This window comes from Mytilus edulis, chromosome 1, assembly GCF_963676685.1.
Source record: "Mytilus edulis chromosome 1, xbMytEdul2.2, whole genome shotgun sequence".
Classification (NCBI taxonomy): Eukaryota; Metazoa; Mollusca; class Bivalvia; order Mytilida; family Mytilidae; genus Mytilus; species Mytilus edulis.
Window position 1 is genome coordinate 98,755,956 of NC_092344.1, and position 23,895 is coordinate 98,779,850.

Sequence of the window (23,895 nt, forward strand, 5' to 3'; positions counted from 1 at the left end):
GGTCATAACAAGTGATAATGAATGTAATTTTGCACTCAACAATATTCACAATTTTTACAAAATACATTCGGTTATCAGTCAAAAGTGCAAGGGAAGTGTAAAATTTCTGCTGCAACCTAACACCGATATGACCCCTCAAAGTCACATCCAATGTGAAAAGCATCAAGTTCAATCGAACAATAATTACAATATTAAACTGTATCAGTTATAAAATGGTTCTTAGTAACTGAAAGCAAGCTTTTAAAGAAGCTGATATGACATCATTTTCATCACTTTTATAGAATACACACCCTCTTTCAAAAACCTGGATCAGCCTGTGAAAGATACACCACATGTATGTCTAAATATTCAAAAATACAGTTCTCCGTTGAGGTGAAAATGTTTACAAACTGCATGTTTGATCAGATCTGTTCTGTACCAAGATTGCATACAGACTGTCGTATCTCTAGAATTAAAAGCTAAATTTAACATTGCCATTGGTATTTCAAGCAGGTGGGTTTTTTCTGATCACATTTAGATATACATGTAGTTAATTATCCAGACAATTATCAGGTTTTTCATTTTAAAAAAATGAATTCAGGTTTTGGAGACAAATTTTCTATAAATAACATAATTGCTAACAGTTATTTTATATGTAAAATGTGAATGAAATATGTACTGATGTGCCACAGAGTTAATGATATCTATGTGATGTAACATATGGACAAAAGAAAAAAATAGTAGGTTTAATTAAAGATAAGGAATCTCTCGTCACAAAATAACTTCAAAAGATGGCTATAATAGGAAAATTGAAGCTACATTTAGTCCGTCGGTAATGGTATGATCAACATCATACAAACATTAGAAGACACTATTTGAAATTAAAATCAATACCAAGTTGTGAAATAGCGCGTGTTAAATTTCAACGAAAGAAATGATCTCTCTTCTGGAATAATGGAGTAAAAGTTTAGTGATCCTTCCTCTGGGGACTCTTCTTTTCATTTCTGATCATATTCATGTTTCTTGTATAAAATTTTCCATTCTGATGCTGTCCATGGTAATATATGTAGGAGGAAATGAATAATTAGATTGAGTTTGTCATCTTCTGTGGGTGTGGGGAATATTCTAATTTGTTGCAAGTAGTTTTCACAAATTTGAAACAAAATTTATAATTTAATTAGACAGTATGTCCATTTAAGTTTTATGAGTAAGTAACCTTCCCTATTGTGCTGTGAATACTGTCTGATGAAAGTCTATATATGATAGCTAGTTTTTCTGCCAAAATACAGGCTTCCCCCAACAGTAAAAGCCAGCCACCATGTCAAGGCCCAAGGTTGCTGAATATGGTATTTAACACCAACAACCTATGAATCTGGATTTAGTTTCAGCATTTCCAATGTTTTTTTTAGTCCTGCTATGAAGCATCAAAAGGATTATAGTTTTAAATCAATCTGTCACTCACTCACTCAATCTTATGTAAGATTTGTTTCTCACAATTTTCCTAGGCAAATGCAATGATTTTAGCTTAAAGAAATCATCACATTCATACACTATCACTGAACTATAAAATTGAGCATTGAAATGGGGAATATGTCAAAGAGATATCAACCTTACCAAAGAGCAGATAACAACCGAAGCAACCAATGGGTCTTTAACAGAGAGAGAAAATATGCATTTTTGTTTAGGGACCAGCTGAAGCACGCCTTCATGAGCGGGATTTTCTTTCTGTGTTGAAGACCCATATGTGGTCTTCGGCTGTTTCTACTCTTTGGTCGGGTTGTTGTCCCTTTGACATATTTCCCAGTGTTAAGAAAACACAACACTATACCTGGAGACAACAAAGATGAATCTTATAATTTCAGATTTATTTTTATAGTAAAATTTTGAACATGGCTAAACACTTCTCTCTAACTTAAAGTGTTGTCAGGTCAAATCATTTCCCAAATCACAAGGTAACTTTAACAGTTAGATGACTACACAGAGTGGATATTTCCCTTTCATTTCAAGAATTCACATGTATTCTGTTCTTTTTCAAAGAGTGTACAAAAAAGATATAACACTGATAACATTTTGTACAAATTTAATTAATGTAATAATTCCCCACTTTTTATCATTCTTCTTTCTGTTTTTCAGTGGTGCCTTCTCAGAAGTATTCTTAGTAGAAGATAGAACTCACGCTGGAACATTACAAGCCGTCAAATGTATTGATAGGAAAGGTTTACTGGGCAAAGAAGACTCACTAGAGAATGAAATCAGAGTTCTACAGAGGTATTGTATAGATTCCTATGAGCAGGAACATAATTATATATTGTTATGCTAGATCTACTGTTCCCAGCTATGAGTTACATATGCCATGATTGATTGATTGTTGTCAGCTTAATGTCCAGAGTCAAATATCTCATGTATTGTCAGGATTTTAAGTAGTACAAAAGTAAACCTGGTAAAAACGGAGTTGGTTTGAAAACTTAGGGTCATCATTGACCAACTGGGAAGGAAAGAAGAGAAAGATATCTATGTAAATTCAAAACTGTAATAGCAGAACCAATTTAACATAATTTTATATATTTCTGATTTGAAATAGCATTATATTATATATCAGTATAGAGCTTTCAGGTTTTGTCATAAGTAGGACATCATAACTATGTGTGTTTGGTTCAGAATTTTTATATGTATCTTACAAAGACAGATTTGCTTTGTACAGACAATGCAACAAACATTAACTAAAGGTATACGTAGATTGCCAGGATAATAACATAAAAATTGTGTTACCAGATTTTTTTTCAATTTGTATAATATTTAATTAAGGTGTGTGAAAGACTCTAGGGGACATTTGTCACTGGACTTCCATCTTTGTGCTGACACTTATCTATTATTGCAGTCTTTCAGATGATTCAGTCGACCATGGCAAATATAATTATTTTGTGTCCAATGGTAATTGCTGTTTATTTCAATTTATTGAATAAACAGAGACCCTGTTGATCCCAGTTTGTGATAACATTGAACAGAGAATTTTCTGGAAGCTATTACAAAAGTGGCAATCTTACAAGGAGTAGTAGAATCAAGCTTTTACATAGTACTTCAGTTGTGACACTAAACTTTTAGTCAATAACTGGAAACTCTATGTGAAAAAAGGAAGTAAACAACTCATTTAGATTATTATGATGCATCATGCTTTTAAAATGAATCTAAAATAAGGTAAAAAAATAATTGAGTTGAACTTAAACAATGTTCACCAGTATGTACTCTTTAACCTGTATTTCAAAGTCCCTCCAGAGATTATTTGTAGACTTCAAATCCAATTCACAAAACTTCATCCTTTGAAAAACATATCAAAGATGTTTTTTTTTATTTTAAAAGGTCTCCGTGGAATAAAACATGAAGCCATTACTGATATTACAGATGGGAAAATATAATAAATATGACTAAATATGACAAGGAAAAAAGGTATTTTGGTTCTTTCCTTTGAAAGTTTTCCCTGATAATTTTAATACCCAGCTCTAATGATGTTTTCCTGGTTGACATCTGTCCCATCATTCTTCTGTCAATCTGTTCTTATCACATCTTTGTCACATTTTTTTTCAGAAATAACACTCTGGGGCTCCTTAAATTTGGTATGAAGCATTATTTAAGGATGCTATACTTAATGATGCTTTTTCCCTGTCATCTCTTATCCACTTCCTGTTTACTGAATACTCATATATTCCATTATAGACACGTGTAACTCATTCAAAAATCATTGATAAGGACAAATACAATATTGGATTTATGTTATAAGAGTTGTCTCTCTTTTAAAAAAAAAACACTATGTCCAACATTTAAAACTTATAGCTTAAAGTTAAACTGACAATACCCTATATATATATAGCTAATACATTACCAAAACTGTGTACCTATAAAATCTGTAACTGTTGAAATTTGCAGCATTTATCATTCTTTCTTGAACAAAGAACATGTAAAATCTGTAACTGAGGAACTTTGCGACATTTACCATTCTTTCTTGAACAAAGAACATGTAAAATCTGTAACTGAGGAACTTTGCGACATTTACCATTCTTTCTTGAACAAAGAACATGTAAAATCTGTAACTGAGGAACTTTGCGACATTTACCATTCTTTCTTGAACAAAGAACATGTAAAATCTGTAACTGAGGAACTTTGCGACATTTACCATTCTTTCTTGAACAAAGAACATGTAAAATCTGTAACTGAGGAACTTCTTGTAAATATCACTTCCATTTTAATCTCTTTCTTCTGTCAAAATATTGATTCAGAATACCTCCTATACTTTTTGAATTTAACAATTCATAACTACTGTATTATATACATCAACTGTATTATAAATAGATAATAAGTGATATGTTTTATTATTTATATTTTATATCGGTATTGTGTCATCTCCTTGCTTTAAGGTATAATATTTCTTCAAGCAGAGTTATGTTACTAGTATATATTGAATATATTGAAAATTTGTTCTAATAAGTGATATGTTTTATTATTTATATTTTATATCGGTATTGTGTCATCTCCTTGCTTTAAGGTATAATATTTCTTCAAGCAGAGTTATGTTACTAGTATATATTGAATATATTGAAAATTTGTTCTAAATGCATAAAAAATTAGTTATCGAAAAGAATTTCATCAAGTTTCTGTAACAATAAGAATTCATATTTATCAGTAATCATTTGCCCTTTATGTCAATAGTCTTTATAAGATAGTCATAGTTATGTCTTTGTTTTGCAGATATCAATGAATATCAAGATGTTATTTACCAATTTGTTTATTCACATTTCAGTGTAATTGATCATTGTCAATATCTCGTCTAAAACTTAAGATTTGATGTGACAAAATCGTTGATTCGTACAGACTTCACGAAAAGTACTGGCAGTGCTTGTCAAAAAAAGTATTGACACAGATCATTCTCCTTTTTCTTATTTTGCCTATAACGTGTATTGATTAAAATGTTCTTTGCAATAAATAAGTCTACCACAAATAAGTCAGTCTATATTAAGGAGTAAAATACAGACATAGGCCAAATGTAGTCACTAAAATATGAACAAGAAATATAAAAAAGATAAACATCTAATAAATAGTTTTACCAGAATATGTATGCTCCATGCAGAAGATTTTTTGTAAACAAAAGAAATAATGCACCAGTTTACAAACATCCGATTTATGGAAGTGTTTGTTGCTTTGTAACATTCTAGCTATTTATAATACATATTGTTAGATTATGTTAAAGCTTTTCTTTCTTGGACTGTAAAATTAATTTCCAAAGTAACTTTACCATTTTTGGTGATATATCTATTCTCATTTGAAATTTATTAGATTTAATTGTTCTTTAATTAGACAAAACATATTTCCTTTATTATGGATGGAAATTCCATAAAAAAAAAATAACTACCATGTATTTAGTATCCCAATGGAGACTTACTGTGCCCCCTTTACTGCATAATTATAACTAATAACCCAGTTAATGGAAAAATGTCATTAAGACCATTTAGATTATATTTTTATGTAGTTAAGCTGCATTATGCAAGCACCCTAGATTTGTGTACTCAATAAATGCTGAAATATGTGCCGTTGTTATTATCTAGCTTGCTACTATGTTATATATAACTAATTGAACACTTTTTTAATACCTTTAATTCTGGATTACAAAATATATGACCAGAAAACCTTAAATGGTCGTCGAATCACCCAAAAGTTTTGAAGTTGCACATAGGAAGTAGTGCTCATTAGGAATCCTTATGTAGTTTGTTATTTCCTGTGCTTTTGGCTAAGATGTCAAAGAACAATTGTATGAAATATTTAATCACCAAAAATCTACAAAGACAAGTAGTTTAGTTTTCCCAAATGGCAAAAGTCGTAGGAATATTGCTTGTCATCTATATGTAGTACAACTACGTCAGTAGTCTATTATATAAGTTCAACTGTTGGCGGCAATTTCAAATTAGAAAACGAATTTTCGTATCTTTTCAATTTGGGGCAGGGGTTCAAATTAGCGGTGGTCCGAAGTCCGCAACCTTCCTCTTTTTAATTGGACTTTCGACTTGGTTACTAGCTACGCCCGATGGACCTTCCACTGGAAAGAAAATAATTCTGTATTCTGAAAAATAACTTTGCAAACCTTTTCACCAAAGTCTCAAAATAAACGATCTCAAAACTTATTTTCATCATTATCATTCAGGACAGCGATGTTCATTTTGTTCAACAGTTGTGCTAGCTTTATACAGAAAATCGCCCACAGATAATGTGTAAATTCAAATAAAATCGTATCTGACTGATAAAAACGACATTGAAAACAAGGATCAAACATAAACAGTGATATAGTGCCCTTTATCATACTTCTGCATCTCGCACCAGGCATGGGGTAGTTGTAATTAGTAATCGTTATCAGCTGTAATTGATTACATTTTGCAGTGTAATCCTATGTAATCAGTAATCATGCCATTTCTGATTACAAGTAATGGTAATGTAATCAATTACATTTTAAAGTAATTGGCCCCATCCCTGTCTCACACTACCAAAAAATATGGCAATGATCTCCTTCTTTCTCTCCAGTCTGAAACATATCAATACTCAGAGACCGTTTGTCATAAAGCTTTCATACTTGGTAGGATAATTTGTCATCTTATACTCCTGACCTCAAAATTTGTCAGTTTGATTCAACAACTTTCTAAGGAGTTATAAGCCGTTGAATAGTTTTTTAGCATTCCTCTAAAACTATTCAAAATGTGGCAAAACTTCAAATGGAATATTTCAATTGAACTGAGCAATTCAAAGATTGATTTGATTTGGGAGATTTTCAAATTGTGGGTAAATAAATTGTTTTCCTGAAACATATTTTATGACTTTTACAATGGAATGACCTTTTCAATGAATATTATGAAATAAGGAAACAAGTTCTTTTGCTGGCTCAACTCTGTATTCCATAGTGCATAGAATTGGATTGAAGTTTGATATTTGACATTCACATTTTTACATAATTTTATATTAATATCCTCTACCCATGTCATGAGGTCTTCCATGATATATGAGTTTTATCATTAAATGTAAAAATAAAATGGCCTTTGCCTCCCTATTGGATTTAATATATCATTCACAATACTTTATGATTGGGTAGAGTTGTATTTAATTTATAAGTCCCATAAACGGAAGGATTTTTGTAAAAATTATTACTGGGAAAACCATTACTTCATGTGATATTTTTTGAGCAGGATGTGATCAAAACTTGATTTATCTGTAAACGAAATCTAAATTAAAAAAATTCATATAAAAAAATAATAGTTTAAAAATACCAATTTGCTTCTCAATTGATGCATATATTTATGAATGATTGCCAAAATGATGAAAGATTTTTCCATGGTAGTGACTAGTCCAAAGAATGAGACAGTGAACAGATTTAGGACACTTAATCAGTTGGAGAGATATCATTCAAAGCCACTCCAAAAGATGGGTGTTATTATACTTGTTGACCTGTCAACTCCTTGTCTTCAATACATTTCTGTTGCATTTTTCTCAGTAGCCACAAGTAATAGAATTTCAATATATGGCTTCTAGCCTCATCTGTTCATGTCATACACTTTGTCATGTCTGTCCTTCAATGTGTACTTCCTTTTGTGGAAAATTTGTATCTTTAAAATGAAATGAATATATACCAATTTTTTTTTAACTTTTCAGTAACTACATTCATAGATTTTCGGTGTTTGACATAACTTCAAATCATAGCTTATCAATATATGGCAACTGCCTTCACCTGGTTATGCCATGCCATCACAACAAATCATAGCTTATCAATATATGACATCTGCCTTCATCTGGTTATGCCATTCCATTATTACAAATCATAGCTTATCAATATATGGCAACTGCCTTCATCTGGTTATGCCATGCCATCACTACAAATCATTACTTATCAATATATGGCAACTGCCTTCATCTGGTTATGCCATGCCATCACTACGAATCATTACTTATCAATATATGGCAACTGGCTTCATCTGGTTATGCCATTCCATGTAACATTTTTCAATTGTTTTGATATTCTACTTCCTCATTGCCAAAAATCCCCAAAACGAAATTAACAAAGGAAATAAAGTGATTGGTGTCCATAATACTATTTACATGTTTCAACACAAAAACAATAATAATCATTTGGTGATGTAATGGAAAGGAAATTGGATCAAGAAAATCTTAAATATGAAGATCTTTAGCAACATTAAACATATTAGTGAAAGTAACAGGGCTGAAAATTTATACACAACTTGTTTCACACATTTCAAGAGCATTTTATAAAACTGCATTTGATTAGGATTTCATTTGAATTCATCAATCAAACAACTTAAAAAGTCTTGTAAATAATTGCTTTTTGTAATTGTGTTTTGCTAAAAACTTAAAACTTGCATCCAGATTAAAAATTCATTTTCTCTTTGTAATACAATGTTTTGTTTCAATTTCAAGCACAAACTAGTGTTTGATTAGATTGTTTTTCCCTGGGTTGAAGAAATAAATTGATTGAAAATTCTCAAGGCCAGAGTAAAAGGAATGGGAAAACTAAAAATTAGATTATAATACATAACAGTTGACAATCAAGTGTAAATTCTCTTTTTTCTTTCATTTTCCATTAAGACAGAATTCTCATTTTAAAAGTTGGCTTCATTCCTGATCTTCAAAAGAAATTTGAAAAATGAGTTTAAGTTGAATATTCATTATATATTCTTTTACACTGAATGTTTAAAACAGAACTAATGACAGTCATTGTTTGATAATTTCTCAGTTTTCGGACAATCCTTTGAAATCAAGGTACTTCTTTATATGAAAAATAGATATGCTTTTTGGCGCTTATGAAAAAGATATAGTTAATATTAAAAAAATATGCAATATGCACCCAATATTGAAATAAGGAGTAGGAATGCAGTTTTCCTGCCACAGGTCAGTGGTTCTCTTCTCCAAATTCTGCCTCCTCCATCAGTTATAACTGACTGCCAGAATATAACAAATAGTACTGGAAGTTGCATTAAAACACCAGCAATGAATCAATCAATCAACAAAGGACAAAACCCATACCATAAACTAATATATAAAAGATCCTCCATGGCAAAATGTCAAACAATTCTACAGAGAAAAATAATTTCATGATTTATTTTGAAACTAATATGGAGGACAGCAACCAACCACATCTTCTGAATTAGTTACTGGCTACTAACTTTGTACAGACATTTAAAGATTGTGTGGTTTAAAATCAAGGTCAGATCCAGCCAATTTTAAAAGGGGTTTCCAACAATATGTCCCAATTCAAAAGCATTGATCATCGTTGAGCTGTGAAGAAAGAATTAGTTTTCTTGCTTTCGTGATTATTAATATAAATCTCTATGCTAAGATTATGTTTAGTGGGTGTTGATTTATAGGTCTCAAACTGTTGTTCCATCTGCCAATTCATCACATATTTTCACATATTTTCTTATAAATTTGTTAACACAGCTGTCCATACTTTATACTGTTATAAATTAAGGTTGCTCTTTTGTGTACCCTACCTAAGCCAATGTATCTGAACAGTGAGATTGGACGTAAAAAACAGTATCTACTGAACATACTTTCCCAAACTGAAATACAGTATCTACTGAACGTACTTTCCCAAACTGAGGGATGAATCTGGTGTAGAAAAATATGAAATTTAATTTTTGGGAATTTTTTTAATTTTATAATCACTGCACGATAAAAGACCTAAAAGCACTAGTGGCCTTAGGTTTTTAAAAATAGCCAAAAAAGTAAATGGTCATGCTACACATACATTTCTGTATAGTAAAATGAAAGTACTTCAGTTAAGATCAGTAAACTCACCGTGAATGAAGAATTTTTGGCAGTGTTAGAAAGTAGTGAAAATTCTAAAATGGCTATCATTATCCCTTATGGGTCAGAAAATACTACTGTTCCACCTATAACTTATACTGTTCTTATTTGTAAACCTTTATGAATAGCTATACAGTAATATGTTTCTGAGCTGTGAAAATTTAATTCTTAGGAAAACCCAAAGTGAAGGGAAGGGTAGTACAGAATTTTAGTATATATTTAAACTCTTAGATGTTTGGGCATATAAATGTTGCAAATATGCTGTACAGCCCTATGTTTGACCTTTGAATAAAATAGTTGTTCTTATCAACTTTCCATTCTAGGATAGAATTTTTTACAAAACTTCATAGTAAAAGTGGCACAGTTTAAGCTTAGCTGTAAAGGTAGTTTCTATGGGGAATTGCATTGTCTTTATTTACACAAGTGCAACCTCTTACAATTTGACACTTTTACATGATTATGTAAACTTTTTTGTGTGATGTCTTTTTCATCTCTTTCTTGTTGATCCAACCTATAGATATGATGCTTGATGTCAGTGCACAGATAAAAGATATCTTTTTTTTTAAATACTAATATTTGAGATTATATCATTTAATGCTGTTTTTTGACATTTCTTAATAAAGATTTAAATAAGAAAAATTTAAGCTTATGACACACAATGTCGCATAGTTTAAGACAAAACTTTTGAAAGAATAAAGAAAAGAAAATACAATGTAGCAGTTTTAGTTGTGTTGGATATGATATAATACCTGATGTCTGACAATGATTATGTCAGATATTTTCCTGTAAATAATCATTGATAAAACCTAGTTAACTTAGTTACTCGCTGCATGAGACCCTGTGTGAGACGGAAGTCAAAACTGTGTCAGACAGTGTTGTTCTAGTTTCTTCGGCAAAAAGCAATATCATCAAAATTATTTCAGGAAATGTATAAGGCTTTGACATTGTATCTAATTTACAAGACACAAGTATCAACAGAATTAGTCTGTCAAATATAGTCAGCACAAATTGAAAATTTAATAATCAGTCAGAAAAGTCATTAGATCAATATTAATCTTATACATTATATTTTCTCCAAATTGAATAAAAAAGAAGTTGTGTTTTATTAGAATTTCAAATATATTTTTTGTTACATGAAATCACCAATATCAAGTTAAAAGTGTTCAATCAGAAGTTAGATATATTGATTTATATGGCTTCTGTTTTGTTATTTTATAGGTCTTCTGAAGCTGATAATGAACTGGTATCTATTTTTCATTAGTCATTTTATGGAACCAGATAAAAAATTACTATTGTACTGGAATATAAATTAGCAAAACAATTATTTATTTGTTATGTGAGAAGAAAACAGATATTTGTTTGTGCTTTTGGTATTGATTTAAAGCAGTTAATGACAAAATAAAAACCATGAAAGAATTCTAAAAACATATGTGTTCAATATTGAAGAACAATTGCATATGGCCTGGCCAGTCCAATTTTTCTTCTGATTATCTCTGTTGACCACTTTATAGACCCTGTCAAATAAATTTATTGCTTTATTTGTCCTTAAGTTCATACTTCATATTTTTGTAATATTTTCCACTGGACTTTAGATAAACAACAATCAAAGAAACAAATATATCATGCATTGTTTTGTGAGATATTAACCTAAATATATTTGAAATTTTTTCCACTGGACTTAATGTAATTGCAAATAACAATCAAATATGTCATGCAATGTTTTGTGTGATATTACCCTAAATTTATTTGAAATATTTGCCATTGGACATTAAACAAATAACAATCAATGAACCAAATATTTCATGCAATGTTTTGTGTGACATTAACCCTAATATATTTGAAATGTTTGCCACTGGACATTAAGTAAACTGCAACCATTTAGCTTAATACATCTAGTTAAAGTGGGATTTCATCCTAATTACATTGTACAAACAATCAATCATTTAAATACAATATGTAATTTCTTGTGTTCCAAATAGGTAAATTCATATAATTTATGGATCAAAATTTACAGTAACTGTTGATGGAAATCGTTCGAAATGCTGAAATATTATATAATAATGGAACCTGATACCATAAGTATCTTAAGTGGATACAGGGTAAAAAAAACATCATTATAATTATATTTAATTGCACTGTAGGGAAATTGAATCTATTTGTATAAATGCTTCAATAATCAGTACTATATTGCATAGGATTAATGCACACAAATATTGAGTATTAATACCATAAATTCAGAAATTATTGTGATGTTTATATTAACATGATAAATGTGACAGTCTCAGGTCGCATTGATAAAAATTTGCATCATAATTTCAGTAGTGATTTTCCTTCACAAAATGTTGAAATGGCATTAATAAGAACTTGCATTTTACTGAGTAATCAGTGATTCACAATACTTAACACATTAGTTTCTGAATTTATAGTTTTATACTCATCTATATAAAAAAAAAGAAGATGTGGTATGATTGCCAACTAGACAACTCTCCAAAAGAGACCAAAATGACACAGAAATTAACAAATATAGGAATTCAACAATGAGCAAAGCCCATACTGCATAGTCAGCTATAAAAGGGGTTAATCATGTAATGTCAAAATTAAGCTTTATTTAGTATCCATTAGCGCAATAACCATACAGTTTACAGCTATTTTCAATACTTAAAATTGGAAAACTTAATAATGTTATTTCTTTTTAATTTCAGGTTAGATCACCCAAACATTGTAAAACTGCTTGATGTATTTGAAGACAAATCACATGTATACTTAGTTATGGAATTGTAAGTATTGCATATCCTGCATCAATAGGGTGGAACTTTTAAGTGACCAAGCTTCAGATCAAGATTGATGCATAGGAAAATTTGTGCATATAACTAAACAATAAAGTTTTGCCCAAATCCTTGTTCTCTCTTTTGTTGTAATGAGTTTCAATTAAGTGTATTCTGGTGAACTAAAATTTAATCCATGTTTAGCAAATGCTGACTTATCTGTTACAAAACTGGGGCCCTGAAAAAATTATTGAACATTGTACTTACAAGAACAAGGAAATGTGTTATGATTGCCAATGAGACAACTTATAACAATATCCTCCAGAGATCAAATGAAGTAAATGCAAGCAATTTTAGGTAAAAGTATGACTTTTAAATTGTAAATTTATTCATTTGCTAAAATTTAGCATTAATTAGGGAATTAAAATTTTTGATACAGTGCCAAAACCATAGAAAACCACTGGATATAGAATATAGACATAGTTCCTTTATTGAGATACAAGAGTTTGCCGGACTGCACACCATTGCATCATGCTAATAGCATACTGTTTGATGTTCATTTTTATGTCTTTGAATGCACAGGAATATGTGAATTGAATTGAAACTTCACTGAGATGAGCTGTTTTCTGTTCAGATGATTTGGCAAAATTATTCGAAAATCATGACAATGTGTAAGATTTTATTCCTCTGAGATAAATTATAAATGATATTAGGAAGAAACTTGTAGCACAAGTGTATGGTAATTGGATAATATTAGATTTTATTGTGGCCAATATTCTAGTAAGCCGATATTATGTCAGAATTATTTACTGATAATATGTGAGCTTGATATTTTTGTGCAATAAATCCTTATTTATGGAAGAGTTTGTAGAAAATTTGACGTCACAATTATTGAATTCGCTTTCCTTCAGTTTACACACAATTTAGCAAAAGCTTGGATAGAATTGCTGTGGGATTTTTTTTTGTCATCAATCTTGAAGCAAACCAAGTAACTTAATGTATTACTTAACCATACCTTATTTGGCATTATCATTTTTTTTAAATCATATTAAAAATCACCCTTTAAATCATGACTAAAAAAATGAGTCATTGCTTTATTCATATAAAAGTTTGTGATTTTTTATGTGCTCTTTGGTTTATGCTAATTAACAAATGTCTATTGCCAATTGCCCTTTTGGTCTGACATTTATATACTTCAAGTGTGCTTTCATATGCCAACATACAAAACATACTACAACACTATGCAACAAGTGTACATTTTTTGGCTATACATTTATATTTCATATAAAACTACTCTTCAAAAACACATTGGGTTGGCTTTTAATCAGCTTAGTTCCACTTATAATATAAAATTTATACAAGTTTATTTGCTTGTTTTGTAAAATTTGTATTGTGAAGTGTTCATATTTTTTCATTATATAAAAACAAATATTATGAAGACTGTTAGTGACAACATCAAAAGTTCAATGTAGGATAAAAAACTTAGTTCACATATTTTTTTAACATTTGTTATATAAATATTTCAACCAAAATATATAATGTTAAAAATTATACTACATTCACCTCAAGAATAACACAAAAATATGACAAAATAAAAAAATACACTTCAGACAAACTATGTACCTTTAAACACAGAAGAGTAAACATGCATAAATGCCTTCAAAATAATCAACAACAAAATATTGTTATATGATTTATATAGTGTAAAAAGCCAAGATTACAAACACTTTTAATTTTTCATAACATTTTGGTTAATATTGGACTTTGACAAACCCTAGCCTGTATTGAAGATCAATGAAAAAATTCCAAATTTATTTTATCTTTAATTATTTTACAGAGTTACCGGTGGTGAATTGTTTGACAGAATTGTAGAAAAAGGAAGTTACACAGAAAAAGATGCTAGTGATTTGATACGACAGATTCTGGAAGCTGTGGATTATATGCATGATAGAGGAGTTGTACATCGAGATCTAAAGGTACTAAAAAATGCAACAGACAGAAAAAAATAGAAAAAGGATATAAACTCAAAAGACCATGAAAAGTTGTGAATAGTCAGTCTGAAACAGAGGTCCAAATTAGGGAAGTAGCAGATATTGGAGAGGTTATCGAAAGAATGATAGGTTCAAACAAAATCAACAGATATAGGCCATAAGAAAATGTAGATAATAATATGGTGTCTATTGTTTTTATCACCTGATTTTCTCACTTATTATAAGTAATAAAAAAACAGTATAATTAATATATAGAATCATTGCAATGTCTACGTGTCCTCTAGACCTTATCCCCTTGACCTCATTTCATAGATCTGACCAAGGTTAGTTTTGATTGTTAAACTCCACTTTATAAATAAACAATAGGTCAACTAAACTTGTGTGTTTTTCATTTTAAAATTTCCATGTCTATCTGCCGGCAGGGTTCATTAGACCTTGACCTCATTTTCAGGTCCATTGGTCAAGTTTCCTTGCTTAGGTCAGTTTCTAAAGTAATGTTGAAACGGCAACTATAAATAATGTATGAAACAATTGTAAGGTATGCATGTTTATCTTGTAAAGTATTTCTGACCTTGACCTCATTTTCATGGTTCATTGGTTAACATTACATTTTCCTGTTTAGGTTTGTTTTATCAGAGACTATGAGCAATAGTTCAACTATATATTTGGGGTATAAAGCATTGTATAATGTACATTTCTGTCTAGCAGGGTTCATCTGACCTTGACATCATTTTCATATCTTATATCTTTGAAAATGATAATGTTATGTGATACCTGTAGACTTCCAATGTAAAAATCAATTATGATCAGAAAAGCAGGCAAAACCATTTGGTTTGTATGCTCTTGTCATATAACTGATTCTCAACCTGATATGTATGTAATATGTGCCACTGTACATTAAATAACAATCCATCACTTTGGTCATCATTTGATGAATGTATGTCTATTATATAGTAAACAGTACAGACATAAAGATCATCTAAACTCCAATATCTTCCCTAATAAGAAGAACAATACGATGAAGTCTTGATCAGTAATATTCTAGATAATTGTTATTTAAAGTATCTGATTTGTCTAGACATAATTATTGTTTTTGGTAACCAATTTGAAAGTAAATAAAGCATCCAATGCTTATACATAAGATTTGAAAAAAATCATAAATTGACCTATAATTTGAACCTAAGGGTCTATGTCAAAGTGTATTTCTTTTACAAAGGTTAGAAATTATAATGTCTTTTTGAAATTAGAAGAAACCCTACATTTTTTCAACCTCTTTTTAACAATTATTTTGTTTATTTGTAATGATGTTGAAATGAACAAGGAAATGGGTAATGAAGGAAATAATTTTGTGGTTGGAGAAATAATTCAGCTGATATGTGCTATGGCTAATTATGTTTTGGATGTTCTGTGTTTTTATTCAATTTAAAATATTACATCAAATTAAACTGATTCACACTTTTAAAATATTTTGAATCATTCTTCGGAGTTTAAGTACATTTTATATCTTTTATAACATTTGGTCAGAGTAAATCATACTTGAATAAAGAAAAACTTATTACCAGAAAATAGAATTGTACCATTGCGTTCTAACTCTCAAGTACAGAATTGAATCAGAATCCCTGGCTTCCTGTTCAATATAACTTCAAGATATCATTATAACTAATCTGGTTTTATTACTCTGGCTCCTTGGAGACAAAAATAAATTTCAATCAACACTTTATTATTGAGTAAGCTTGACATCTTTGCCTTATAAGATAAAATGGGCAGACTGCGTCTTTTGAGATAAAACTACATATTAAGTGTGAATAAACTTGTTTTTAGATGTCTGTTCAATCAGTCATCTTTTGATTTATTGTACAACCAACTCTAATAATTTCAAATGTCTGAATAACACTGCTTTATGTTATTAATTCTCAAAGGGAATAAATATTAAAATATACTTCATATCGTGTTATCATATGTTTCTGTTTTAAGCTATTCAAAGCTGAATTTCACCTTACTAGGCTTCCTTGTATCAGGTGCATGTCAGCTTTTGCCATTCCTTTGGTGTTGATAGTCCTAAACTGTAAAAAAAAATTCTTTGCTCTAAAATTAAGTAGGTTCAAATTTGGACAAAACTATCCCTAAAGTGTCTAGTGTGCCAGTTGAGTTGATTGTTTCTTTTTTGGCATCAATTGAAAAGAGGCCCTCATGCCAGACAGGTTATACCACTATTTCTTTCATAACCTGTATCTTTGCTTCATTTCCTGTATCTTTGAATGCCTGCTATTTTTCCAGAATCAGATTTCGTGAGGTGATTTTTTGCATTTTTCATAGCTTTAAAAGGCCTTTTAAAACAGCCATGCACTCTTTGGAATAGAAAAAAAAATTGTCAGTATTATGTGAAGATCCCAGTTGAGCCATTAGTTTAATGTTAATTCAAAAAAGTTAGGCCATTTGACATAGTAATTGACATTTAAAACATGGCCCCGAGATAGTATAAATTTCAATTGTTCAAAAATTCTAAATTTTATATAATATAATCTATTTAAAGAACAAATGGGGATGGTTAGACCTCATTTATTTCATGTTAATCTGATCATATACATTAATCTCTTAGTGACACAATCAATCCAGTCAAATGTTATTGCTGAAAGTTATGTTTTTATGTTTTAGTCAGAAAAAAATATATTTGGCTGTACTCTTTAGAGAATTTTAAAGATCGTAGAAACAGTTAAATTAGTCATAAAGAAATTAATAGCACAGATTTTTTTGTCTCATAAAGAGTTTGACACTTGACATTAGTAAGACATCAATAAAGGTTTCAAGATGATATTAAAAAATAAACTCATAATGGTTTAAAGATGATATTTAAAAAAATGATAAAGGCCTCATATAAAAAAAATTATTAAAGAGGTCAAGATGTCATTGTTTTTCTAAATAAGAAGTTAAAAGGTGTTTATGAATGATTTATCAACAAACAAATAACCATTCTTATTAGTAGTTCTGTGATCTTTATACCAATCAAATATTTATATATTATAGCCTGAAAACCTGTTGTATCACAGTGCTGATGAAGACTCCAAAATAATGATCAGTGATTTTGGTTTATCAAAGACAGAAGAATCAGGAACCATGGCAACCGCCTGTGGAACACCAGGATATGTGGGTTAGTAAAGTGGCTGTGTGTAAGAAATAGAAAAAGGCATATCAAGGCCACTAAATGAAAGTTATTCCAGAAATCTGTCATGCACATTAAAATCTCTTATATTCCTTTCATATAGTTTTGATTGTAAACTACAATTGCCTTGATCTTTGAAGCAAAAGGACAGATATAAAAGTAAGCATTTCCATTCTCAATTTTAAGATAGTATCATAGAAACTTATTTGAAATTAGTTCTACAGCAAATATTTTACTCACATACTTGCATCTGAAGGTTTGGAAAGGTCAGACTTACTATGATAAATGATTAGTATAAAATACTTCATTTTCAATCTTTTGCATTTTATATGACCACAAAAAAAATTGCTGTCATATATCACGTTGTCCTTGTCGTCATCGTCCTCAAAAAACATTTGGTTTCATGACAATAACTTTAGTATAAGTAATCAAAAATCTATGAAAATTTAACCATAGGTCAATAACACAGACAGGAGGTTGGGATTTATTTTGGGGTTTATGGTCCTAACAGTTTAGGAATTAGGGCCAACAAAGTGCCCAAATAAGCATTTTTCTAGTTTCCAGACAATAACTGGTGGAATGGTGTATGAATCTCTCTGAAATTATACCACAAGTTTCCATACCACATAGGGATGGTAAGGATTGACTGGGGGGGGGGGGAGGGTATGGCTAAAACGTTTAGGAGTAAGGGGCAAAATAGGAGGAAACACAAAGATTTCCTGTTTAATGGACAATAACTTAAGACAATTTAAAAGCAGTGTAAGAGAGGTAATCCAAACACATTTAAAGTACAATGTTGTGTATGTTTGGATTACCTCCCTTACACTGCTTTGACATTATGTATACAGAAATGTTGCATTGTCTTGAGGTGATTAGCAGTCAATTTATTTCTAGAAGTTACTATCAGAAAGTAAAAAAAAAAGTTCTTCAAATATTTGCAACAAAAAGGTGGGGGGTCAATACCCAACAGCATAGTGTATTGCACGAAAGCAAAAAATTAAATATAAATTCAAATCATATAACCAATTTGAAGTTTTTTGACTAGTTATTCTGTATCAAATATTTAATTACAATCCAAATTCAGACCTGTATCAAGCGCAAATATTGTGTCATTTTTTGCCCAATCTGTTCAGGGTTGGACCTCTGTGGTTGTAGCCAGCTGCACTCAGCGGAGCATTTTATTACAACTTTGTGTGAAAAAATTACAGATTTTGAACTTAGTTTGTTTATTTTTACAGCTCCTGAGGTATTAGCACAGTTACCTTATGGTAAAGAAGTAGATTGCTGGTCAATAGGAGTTATAGCTTATATTTTGTGAGTATTAATAAAATTGTATAGATAACAACTCAGTCAAAGTTACTGATAATAGCATGTTTGATTTTTTTCTTTTTCTTCCATGCTGATCCTGGATATATCTGCAGATTTAGACAAATATTTTTTTTAGCGAGTCTGAAGTATTCCATTCAATAATACCAGTACTCTGTGTTCCACAATACGACTTACTGCTTATGTTGGCGACAACAAACACAATCTAATAGCACAGGTTAACCAAACTTCCATACGAAACTTTATACAAACATGAATAGAAATATATATAAGGAGATATGGTATTATTAAGTCTCCCAAACAAAGTTTGGAGACTTATTGTTTTTGGTCAGTTCTTATTATTTTTATTATTCTTCCTCTTCTTCCTCTTCTTCCTCTTCTTCCTCTTCTTCTTCCGCCACTTTAAAAATGAACTTGTCTGCAGCGGTTCTCCTAAACGGCTTGTCAGATTTACTTAGGATTTTACAATATGTTAGACTAACATGTCTAGGTGAGCCATCAATGTTTCGTTTGTGCAATGGGGTCTATTCAGGGGTATTTTGGGGGGGGAGGTAGAAAGGAGGGAGGGGTTTACTATAGAACCCTATGGGATTTTATTTTCTAACATTTTCAAATGAATATAACTTGAAAACTGTAAGTGATAGATACATGCAGTCTTCAGAAATGATTATAGGACAATAAAACAAATCACATGAAATATAGGGGGAGTCCCTGGGGGGTCATCCCCACCCCTAAACCATATATATTCTTCAATGGGACGATAAAACAAATTAAATGAAATTAAAGGGAAGTCCCCGGGGTCATCCCCACCCCGTTCAATTTGAGAATGTGCTATTATCTTGTAAACAGATCAGATCCCCACCCCTCAACCATATATATTCTTGTAGGGGACAATAAAACAAATGAAATGAAATAAAAGGGAAGTCCCGAGGGGGTCACCCCACCCCCTCTTGTTTGAAAACTTGTAAACAGTCAACATCCCCACCCCTAAACCACATATATTCTTGTATGGGACAATAAAACAAATCAAATGAAATGTAAGTAAAGTCTCTGGGGGTTACCACCACCCCCTCCTGTTTGAATACTTGTAAATGGTGGAGATCCCCACCCGTAAGCCATATATTTTCTTGTATTGGACAAAAAATCAAATCAAATGAACATGGGACCATATAAATGGCGAGTTATGGGAGCTTTGTTTGGGAGACTTCGTAACAGCATCCTGTTACAATTACTTCTTGTTGTGAATGAGACAACTCTTCACCAAAGTTCAAATGAAGTTAATATAAGCAGTTATAGGCAATAATGTTTTAATATTGAAGCAATGATGAAGTACTTCAAACATTTATAACTAGCAGGTTTTAATATTAAAACAATATGTGTTAATCTGTAGTTATTGGTTATCGCAGTTTAACCTTAACATTAAACAAGTATGTGTTAATATAAGGGGTTACTAGTCTGCAGTATGCCATCTAAAAAGTGAGCCAGTATTTTTGATATTACCAGTATTTTATACAAAACAACCAGTTACACAAATTCACCTAGATTTGTATCTAAATTAATTTTTATACGACCGTAAAAGTTTCTGCTTTTGATGAGAAAATTTTGTGAAATTGGACTCATTAAGGTATAAGTCAATCATTATATATAATGTAATATAGAAATTAATGTTAGAAATAGAACAGGATGAACAACAAAATGATTAATATTTATAAATGAAGTTTTGTAAGCGATATTATTTTACAACATGTAAAAAAATTGATAATTATTGCAATGGGATTCTCTGAAGAAAGGTAAAGCTCTTTTGCCTAACATTGATGAGTATCAGATTTATAACCTCTGAGAAATGTGAAATTAGTTTGCCTCACATTAATAATAATATCATTAATTCAATGAAGAAAGTTAAAGTTTTCCCCAACATAGATAATTGTCACATCCAGATTCTCTAAAGAAGATGCCGTAGGGTTGCTCCACATTTTTAATTATCACATTTAGATTCTCCGAAGAAGGTGAAATAAGTTTGCCCCACATTGATTATTATCACGTTTAGATTCTCCAAAGAAGGTGAAATAAGTTTGCCCCACTTTTATTATTATCACATTTAGATTCTTCAAAGAAAGGGAAATAAGTTTGCCTCACATTTATTATTATCACATTTAGATTCTCCAATGAAGGTGAAATAAGTTTGCCCCACTTTTATTATTATCACATTTAGATTCTCCAATGAAGGTGAAATAAGTTTGCCCCACTTTTATTATTATCACATTTAGATTTTCCAATGAAGGTGAAATAAGTTTGCCCCACATTGATTATTATCACATTTAGATTCTCCAATGAAGGTGAAATAAGTTTGCCCCACTTTTATTATTATCACATTTAGATTCTCCAAAGAAGGTGAAATAAGTTTGCCCCACATTGATTATTATCATGTTTAGATTCTCCAAAGAAGGTGAAATAAGTTTGCTCCACTTTTATTATTATCACATTGAGATTCTCCAAAGAAGGTGAAATAAGTTTGCCCCACTTTGATTATTATCACATTTAGATTCTCCAAAGAAGGTGAAATAAGTTTGCCCCACTATGATTATTATCACATTTAGATTCTCCAAAGAAGGTGAAATAAGTTTGCTCCACTTTGATTGTTATCAGGTTTAGATTCTCCAAAGAAGGTGAAATAAGTTTGCCCCACTTTGATTATTATCACATTTAGATTCTCCAAAGAAGGTGAAATAAGTTTGCCCCACTTTGATTATTATCACATTTAGATTCTCCAAAGAAGGTGAAATAAGTTTGCCCCACACTGATTATTATCACATTTAGATTCTCCAATGAAGGTGAAATAAGTTTGCTCCACATTGATTATTATCACATTTAGATTCTCCAAAGAAGGTGAAATAAGTTTGCTCCACATTGATTATTATCACATTTAGATTCTCCAAAGAAGGTGAAATAAGTTTGCCCCACTTTGATTATTATCACATTTAGATTCTCCAAAGAAGGTGAAATAAGTTTGCTCCACATTGATTATTATCACATTTAGATTCTCCAAAGAAGGTAAAATAAGTTTTCCCCACTTTGATTATTATCACATTTAGATTCTCTGAAGAAGGTGAAATAAATATAAAAAAGAAGATGTGGTATGATTTCCAATGAGACAATTCTCCACAAGAGACCACATGACACAGAAATTAACAACTATAGGTCACTGTATGGCCTTCAACAATGAGCAAAGCCCATACTGCATAGTCATCTATAAAAGTTTGCCCCCCATAGATTTTTATCACATTTAGATTTTCTAAAGAAAAATAAAATTGGTTTGACACAAATTCATAACTTTCACATTTATTTTCTGATCAGAATGGCAAAATTGGTTTGCCCAATATTGATAAATAATAAAAATCTAAATAACATTTCATTGCTTCAGTCACTATTACAATATTGCTCATTTACATATAAGAAGCATACTATAACATGGTTTAATTTCTCTTCCTCAAATCGTATCGTTACATATAATACATTCTCTTTCATTTACATCTTTATTTTCATAATGTTTACTGTGTTTTGATTTTGAACATAGCAAACTGCCATCAAATTTTATTAAATTACATTACCCAGTCTCAGCATCCTGTTAACCCTTTAGCAGCGAGTGTATATCCTTTAGGATACATAAATATAATCCCAAATAAAAGCTGCGAGTTTATGCTATTTACTGTCTGTACTACAGTACTTTAGTTGCAAGACTAGAGAAATGATGAAATGTATGAATGAAAGACTGATTATGTTAGGAGATAACAATTATATTACAGGTTTTCAATGTTTATAGTTAATAGGATAAGATCACATGCTTATTTATCATTCATATTTATCATTCATATTTATTTACAGATTGTGTGGGTATCCACCATTTTATGACGAAAATGATTCAGTCCTATTTCAACAGATATTAAAAGCAGAATATGAATTTGATTCACCTTACTGGGACGACATATCAGAATCAGGTATAAAATCAAAAACATACATTATCACAAACAAAACTAAGCCATCAGAATTAAAATCAGACATAAAATTGTAAATTTACGTACAAGCTTATCATACCACAAATAAAAATAAGACATTGATTTACCTTACAGGGATGACATATCAGAATCTGGTATAAATCTCTATCAAAATTTTCTCACTGCGTTTACTAACGATGCAAGGGCTGTCAAGGGCTGTATAGCCAGCCAAGGTCGTTAAAAACTAACAAAGTCATCACTGCATTGCAGACCTATTGGTGACCTTGGGTGACCTTAGGCTGTTTTCTACTCTTTGGTAGGGTTGTCTCTTTGACTCATTCCCCATTTCCATTCTCGATGAACAGGTTAACATGTCACAAATAAAAAACTAAAAAATCATCGTAAAGGAAATCCCAATGTAGCACTTGTAAGCTGTGAGTCAGAATAATGTATCTGGGTAAGGTGACATGTTTTCCTGCAGACTGTTACCTTGTGATATTAAAAATCAGACTTGTGTCGGTCCAGTACAAAGCCAGGTTGATATTCATATTACATTATTATGTTCTTGTTCTGAATATGCATATCAATATTCTGCTGGATGTTAAGCAGCCATTCATCATCATTATCAACATCACAACCTCAGTGTTGACAGGTTAGATATCCTTGGTAGATGATCAACTACGCCACATCTATTCACTTGATCACATATGACATCAGGACACTTTTCTGTCTCCTTTCTTCATCTGATATTATAGGGCATTAAAGCATATTTCGTTTTACTCCAAAAGATAATGATTGGAGTTTGATATACCTTATGTTAGAGGAATCCGAGC

The 23,895-nt window shown here is 30.8% G+C and overlaps 1 protein-coding gene across 1 annotated transcript in view; it reads left to right on the forward strand.

Annotated features, from left to right (window-relative positions):
- LOC139497360 (calcium/calmodulin-dependent protein kinase type 1-like) overlaps positions 1-23,895 on the forward strand; it is a 55,848-nt gene that overhangs the window by 22,414 nt on the left and 9,539 nt on the right. The window contains exons 2-7 of the mRNA XM_071285575.1: positions 2,113-2,247; positions 12,531-12,605; positions 14,431-14,569; positions 17,609-17,732; positions 18,983-19,058; positions 22,953-23,065. Coding sequence (XP_071141676.1) covers positions 2,113-2,247; positions 12,531-12,605; positions 14,431-14,569; positions 17,609-17,732; positions 18,983-19,058; positions 22,953-23,065 — 662 coding nt within the window. The remainder of the gene's footprint in view (positions 1-2,112; positions 2,248-12,530; positions 12,606-14,430; positions 14,570-17,608; positions 17,733-18,982; positions 19,059-22,952; positions 23,066-23,895) is intronic.